This window comes from Electrona antarctica (genome assembly GCF_951216825.1).
Source record: "Electrona antarctica genome assembly, chromosome: 13".
Lineage (NCBI taxonomy): Eukaryota > Metazoa > Chordata > Actinopteri > Myctophiformes > Myctophidae > Electrona > Electrona antarctica.
The window spans coordinates 11,972,047-11,979,546 of record NC_136794.1 but is presented as its reverse complement, the minus strand read 5'-3'; the positions used below and the strand labels follow the sequence as shown (position 1 = coordinate 11,979,546).

General features: G+C 46.5%; 1 protein-coding gene across 1 annotated transcript in view; it reads left to right on the top strand.

Annotated features, from left to right (window-relative positions):
* Positions 1-7,500, top strand: part of ndp (norrin cystine knot growth factor NDP) — a 31,575-nt gene that overhangs the window by 23,357 nt on the left and 718 nt on the right. Inside the window, exon 3 of the mRNA XM_079518337.1 lies at positions 5,694-7,500. This exon is cut by the window's right edge and continues 718 nt beyond it. Within this exon, the coding sequence (XP_079374463.1) occupies positions 5,694-5,918 (225 nt within the window). The 3' untranslated portion in view covers positions 5,919-7,500. The remainder of the gene's footprint in view (positions 1-5,693) is intronic.

Sequence of the window (7,500 nt, the reverse complement as noted above, 5' to 3'; positions counted from 1 at the left end):
CAAATCAAATAATGAGATGAGTGGAGAATAAGGAGAAATGTTGTGCGCTGAAGCAGCCTGATCTCCATTGCAGGTGCGCCGCTCTATACAAAACGGATTTGGCATTATGGATTTAAACTCTGCTATATGCGCTTTCCCAAATGTGTGTGGCCAAAATAGCAATTTTGGAGAAAGCGTGCCAACACGCCCATGGCCACACCTCCGGGAGCAAATAATGGTGTCTGCATAATGGAAAGCGGATAACGCTGCACCAAAGTGCAAGCTGTTCGACCCATAATTTGCGGGCAGCGGCTGACTTGCGGCTGACTTGCGGGCAGTGGCTGACTTGCGGGCAGCGTCACGAGTAAGGGCACTGGCGTATTGAGCCCTAGGTGCCCGGACCACTAGGCCGGGCACCTATGGCCTACGGTTGATTTTTTTTTGCTGTTCATAAAATGCATGAACTGTCCCCATATTTCTTGAAAGTCATCAGATTTCCCTTTAATGGCTAAAGTCAATTTTTCTAGTGCAAGAGAATTTGACAATTCTTTGTACCATTGCTTGATGTCTGGTTTGTCTGGGTTTTTCCAAAAGAGTGCAATTGTATGTTTAGCCTGTAGAGAGTAAGTAATCATACTCTTATTTTTACTATTAATTTTGAAGTTATTAGGAAATATACCCAAGATACACAGTTGTAGACAAATAGGAATATCCTCTGAGATTATCTGAGATAATATACCAAGTACTTCTTTCCAAAACTTCATGATCTCTGGGCATTGCCATAAACAGTGAAATAATGTACCCTTCTCCACATTGCACTTTACACATTGGTCTGGTATATTAGGATCAAAACGATTGAGTAGAGAAGGAGTAATATACGTTCGCATCAACCATTTGTATTGTAGTAACTTGTATCTGGTATTGATCGTCTGTGTTTGGGCTTTGTAGCAAGCCCTCTCCCAATGTTCAACACTTATTTCTACATTTAGATCGTTACACCAGGCCAATCTTCTACCCTCAGAGGATTCCCCAGACAACCTCACAAACATATCATAAACCAGAGATACTTGACCACGACCATCAGAATAATTTACAATAATCTTTTCTAGGACTGATAGAGATGGCAGCTGGATTGAGTTATCTTGGGTACTTGAAATAAAACTTCTTATCTGTAGGTACTTAAAAAAATGATTTGATGGAATATCATATTTCCTGCGAAGTCCTTCAAAAGACATCAGTACATCCTTTTCATACAGATCAGAGATCTTGGCAATCCCCTTGTCTGCCCATGATTTAAACCCCCCATCATGACTCCCAGGTTTAAAATTCTGGTTACCCCACAAAGGAGAAAAACGTGAAAGTTTAGTATCTGAACTAAGGTATTTTTGTGCTTTAAACCAGACCAAACCAATCGTGTTCTTAACAAAGGGGTTCTTTGTCTTTTTTTGTAATTTTTTAAGGGAGTCAGAGTATAAATAAAGGTTCGAAGGCAGGGAAGATGTTGTGTTACACTCTATTTTCACCCAAGATATCAGAAAACCAGAACATCGCTGCTCTTATCTGAGCTTCCATATAATACCAGTAGAGATTGGGAAGTTTTAACCCCCCTCTCTCATATTAAGAGTAGTGACAATCGTAATCTGTATTTCTTTTCTTTTCTTTCTCTAGTTAGTAAAGAGTTTTTTCATATTAACAAAAAATCACACCCGTGTGAACTGAGTGGTGTAAGGTTTTATATAGCATGATCAGCTGTGGTCTGACGTAATGTCTGACGTAATGAAATCACACCCGGATGTGATTTCAAAACTGGCTGTTTTTGTGCAGAGAAAATGACCACGGTTGCTACGGTCATCCAGTTCACCCGGGTGTGATTTAATTACGTCAGAAATTATTTTGAACATAGCAACCATGGTCATTTTTTTCTGCACACAAAAGCCAGTTGTAGGAGTGGTTTACACCACTCAAAAAAACGAGGGGGGTGGTTTTAGGGGTAGTGACTGGAATAAATACAAGAATTTGGGTAAAATATTCATTTTAATTATGTTAATGCAGCCAATCAATGATAAGGGAAGTAGTGTCCATCTGTTAATTGATTCTGTAACTGAGGTTATAATAGGGTCATAGTTTGATTGAATCAACTCTCCTACCTTAGGCGTTATCTTTATTCCCAAATAAGTAAATCCTTGTGGTGAGTTTTGAAAAACTACAGGTATTATTTATTAAACAAAACTTTGCAGATTGAAAGAGGATACCGGTAAGCCTTCCATACAGCTGCAATGTTGCTGAGTGTAACATCGTTTGCTGAGTGTAACATCGCACGCACGCACGCACGCACGCACGCACGCACGCACGCACGCACGCACGCACGCACGCACGCACAGTGTAAGCTGATCTGTTTGACTGTAGCCACTTTCCGCCATCCGGCTAACCAGTTGTTTAAGGTAACAGCGCCAGTCCACCTGACAAATGAGCAGAAGGTAATTTGTTGCAAATGGAGGAGAAACGGTCCATTCCAAACCAAACCAAACCTCCGAGACAGAAACACAGGGCCCGCCAAGCCTCTCAGAGAGACATTTCTCTCATACACACATTTTCTCCCCATACAAGCCCCCCCCCCCCCCCTGCCCCAACACACACACACACACACACACACACACACACACACACACACACACACACACACACACACACACATTCCCCCCATTCTCCCTCCGCACTTTTGTCCGTCATCGTTCCGTTCAGTCTTTTTCTCTCCCGTCTGTCCATCATCTAGATGAAAAATGGGTATGTGTGTGTGTGGTGCTGGACAGGGGCCACGCTGCAGTCATATTCTGCACCTCCATTGGGGTTATTTTTGGCCCGAGGCAGAGGACTCCCTATCAGCCTGCAGAGAGAGAGAGAGAGAGATGTAAAAAGAGATGATGGATGGGTATAGCTATGGATACCTAATGATAACATATGTCATCATCAGTTTACCGTCCGACACCTATTTGTTTTCTCTAGTTCACGTTTGTCCCTGACTCTAGAGCAAAGTGCCACTTAGTGACAGTATCTTTTACTACACAGTTAAATCCTCAGTGCGTTACACCCTCAGCGTTAACCCATTTTGAACTGAGGACGATTCTACGAATGTAGAATGTCAAGGACCCCCAGAATTATCTGTATTTGGCCATCGACCCCCATCTGAAAATATGTTGCTCCAGGGACTCCCTGGAAGCAAAGATTTAAAAGTTAAAAACGCTCTGAAAGAATATATATTCAAAGATTTGCACCACATTTTCACGATCTTTCAAAATTAGCAGACCTACAAGCTCGTAGCGCGGCAGATCTGCTATTTTTCAATAGCTAAAGTATGACATAATGCTTAAAACACCAAAAGGGGTTCCCACTCAGAATGTGTTAAATAAACACAGGGGGCTTCGCCGCGGAGAGGCCACAGCTCATTCACTGACGTTATACCGGATATAATATACTTTAGTCGTACGGCCGTGGCCCGTGGCAAAAATCAGCAGATCTACAGATTCACAACGCGTCGCCGTGTGACGCATTGTGAATTTGTAGATCTGCTGTTTTTGCCACGGTATACGTACGTATACGTACACTGTCGCACAACAAAAGCGTAAATCAGGGCTTTAGTCATACTGCAGAAAGGTCAGTCTGTCAGTTTCGTCTCTCTCCACCCCCCCCCCCCCTCCTCCTCCTCCCCCTCATGATTTCCTGCTAGACTAATACCATCCTTCATCCAACACCAGCAATCAGCACTTCAGACTTTCTCTTTTTTTTCCTCCCCGTAATAATCTGACTCAGAATGTAATAGCACAGGTGGCCATGGGCCGCAGTTCCACTCAGCCGAGGCGGAACAGAGCACACTTGCAGTGTGAAATACGCTCTCTATTACACGCTAAATCGACTGGAAGCCTCCCAATGCATCTGTCTGTTCCACAATGAAATACGCCAGGACAATGGTTTGCCGCAATTGTGTGTAATGTAAAGTATGTAGTTATATATATATACACCGCGTGTACTGGAGACATTGTCATGTGTGCACGCGCGTGCCTGTGTCTCTGTGTGTGGACATGTACATGTGTTGTACGCACAGTATGCCTTCATCTGCTGCCCAGCTGTTGTCATCTTGCCATGTTCCTCTCTCGGACCGTCTCGGTCTCCATCTTGCCCACGAAACCCCCGCATTTCTCCTCACTTCCTGGTTTTAATCCACTTGATGGATTAAAACCATCAAGGGTCTGCGTCTGGTTAGATGAGAGGTCATTCATCTGCTGCTTTTATCTCAGGGTCAGATAAAAGGAGCTGCAAAGCCCTCGGAGGAAAGGTGACAAGGAAGCAGAGGCGAGGCGAGGAGAGGTTGTGTAACTGTATGAGTGTGGTCCTCGCACACAGCAAAGACAAAAGGGGATTAAAGTGGCGACGCTCCTGAGGTGTGTGTGTGTGTGTGTGTGTGTGTGTGTGTGTGTGTGTGTGTGTGTGTGTGTGTGTGTGTGTGTGTGTGTGTGTGTGTGTGTGTGTGTGTGTGTGTGTGTGTGTGTGTGTGTGTGTGTGTGTGTGTGTGTGTGTGTGTGTGTGTGTGTGTGTGTGTGTGTGTGTGTCTCACACCCCCTCGGGCCCAGACAGGCTATTGTCAGAGTGAGGGACATGGGTGGCAACACACAGCAGCTGACAGAAGGACATGACACAGGAGTCTGTTTAGAGAGGCCACAGGAATGTGGCGACCCATAACGGAATGCTGGTGGCTCGGTCACAACAGTGATTCGGCCCCGACACCACTCTGTGTGCACCGCACGCACGTGTGTGTGTGTGCGTCTGTGAGCTGAGTGGTCGAACGCGCTGAGTGAGCCGGGCACACGGGGGAAAAGTGCGCTCCTGTAGTTAAGTCCCTCTTATTCAATCACAACATGCCTTCTCCCTGGAGAAGGCTTGAGCCTCCGCACACAGCTGTCACTTTTGTTTTACTCTTTGTCCGACACCCTATACCCGAAACCCAACCCTAAACCTAACCTTAAGCCACGGGTTCGTTTTAACCTGCCATGGGTTTGTTTTAACCTGCCGTGCATGTCAGGAGTCACGGGTTAGTTTGAACCTGCCATGGGTTCGTTTTAACCTGCCATGCATGTCGGGAGTCACGGGTTAGTTTTAACCTGCCACGGGTTTGTTTTAACCTGCCACACATGTCGGGAGCCACGGGTGAATTTTAACCTGGCCACGGGTTAGTTGTAACCGGCCACGCATGTTGGCAGCGACAGTGTTGTTGGACTATGCCTGTCGGACCAACGTATGCACCCCAGCATGAGTGTGCGTGCGTGCGTGCGTGCGTGCGTGCGTGCGTGCGTGCGTGCGTGCGTGCGTGCGTGCGTGCGTGCGTGCGTGCGTGCGTGCGTGTTTGTGTGTTATCCATGAGCTCGGAGCGGGGTAGCAGGTGCGTGGCAGTGAGTGATTGGGCTTGCTGCTATCTCTCAACATCCAGGTGCAAGGCCAAGGCTGGGAGTCTGAAGCACGCTGAGCACAAACAGGCAGCTCGCTCTTATAGGCCAGATTCAACTCGCGAACAGTGCCTCATTGTACCCAGAGATCCCTCTTTCATCCTCATCATATAATGCGCCGGGCAGGAGAAAGACAAATTACTTTTCTTGCTGCGTTCACCTTTTAATCATTATATGCTTTTCCACCGACTGATCCTGCTCTGGCTCTCCATGTTTCAGATGGTGTTGCTGGCTCGCTGCGAGGGCCACTGCAGCCACACGTCCCGCTCCGACCCCCTCATCTCCTTCAGCTCCGTCCTCAAGCAGCCCTTCAAGAGCTCCTGTTCCTGTTGCCGGCCGCACACCTCCAAGCTGAAGGCCGTGAGGCTGCGCTGCGCGGGCGGGTCACGCATCACCGCCACGTACAGATACATCCTGGCCTGCAACTGCGAGGAGTGTAGTTGAGCAGCCGGAGGCGGGGGGACGGGGGGGACGGGGGACGGAACCGTTTCTGAAACCCTTGAACTCTGTACAGCTTTAGTCTTCTGACCCACTCTACTCCTCCCCTCAACCTGCAACTATACAGCTGTCCAGAGCATTACTTATTAAATCAATAGCTGGCCAAAAACAATCCAGACGAGAGGAACTTAAAATTGATTGTTGTCATGGGAGCAGTGGTTTGGAACAATCCTATTGCCCTCATGTAGGGTGTATCCCTTTTGGACTTGGACAGTGTTGGGCACGGTATACAATGCATCACTCCCCTATAATGCTTGCTGTCTGGACCCTCATTGTTTTGCTCTACGTGTGGTTGTCAGTCAGGGTGAGCCATATGGAAAGCTGTTTCCACTACATGTGTACAAGGCCAGACACCACAAACCACATCTCTCATGGGTCAGAGACTCAGAGACCCTCCTTGCTGCAGAGAAACACTGATTACAGGCCTCAGTGAATCATAACACAGTCACACACACACACACACACATACTCATACATGCACGCAACTGCACGCGCACACGCACGCACGCACACACACACACACACACACACACGCACACGCACACACGCCCATGCATACATAAACACAGCATGAGATCTCGTTACACAATGTCAATATGATTGCACTGCCAGCTCCATAAAATCCCCACCAAGCATTTTGACAACAAAACAACATGCACCATTAAAATGCGGCGTGGGAAAAGACGAGGGTGCAACGAGTCCCTATGAGCTCACGCTGGCTCACACATGTGGAGGACCTGCTACGCCACAGCGCAGCACCTGTGCCTAGTCTCCCATGCATCTCTCTGTGTTATACGCCCAATAAACCCCTTTTACACACTCCCCACGGACTTTCATCTCGCTGTGCAAACCATGCCAAACACTTGCGGGATGGCTCATCACGGGCGAGGACGCCAGATTATAGCAGACATATTATTAATGCATAGGGGGGCAGCAGAAGAAGGGAGAAAATGCTGTTATATATATGGATCAAAGAAGCCTGAAGATTGTTTGTTTGTGTTTTGCGAGAGACTGTCCACGGACTATTGAGGCGTTCAATGTTAATCTTTAAAGGCTGTGTGTGCTCTGTAGAACTGTTTGAACCTTGTTGGTGGTGATTCTGCTGTTGTTATTGAGACCATTACTACTAGCACGGAGCAGGCTTTATGAATGTTGTGTATTGTTGTTTCGCTTAATGACATGTCCAGTACTAGGACTCTGGTTCATACTGTCTGTAAGCCTCTGTAACCAGCCTCTTCAAACATCATTCTATTAGCCTACTACTTTATTACAGTCCACTATAATAAGTAGCCTACAGGTCTTGAGATTGGTTCATAATACAGTCTCTTTGCATGTTCAGCTTTAAGGTTCTACCCTTGGCCAAAAGGCCAGCAAGACTTAAGTGAATGGTTAATTGATTTTTTTTTAAATGTCATCTGGAGAAAAACTATTATTTTATCTGTCTGTTTGAGCTTGTTTTGAAATCCGACTCATTTCAGTTTCAAACCCAATGTAAAGGTATTCACAATGGGTATATCATTTTGGAATA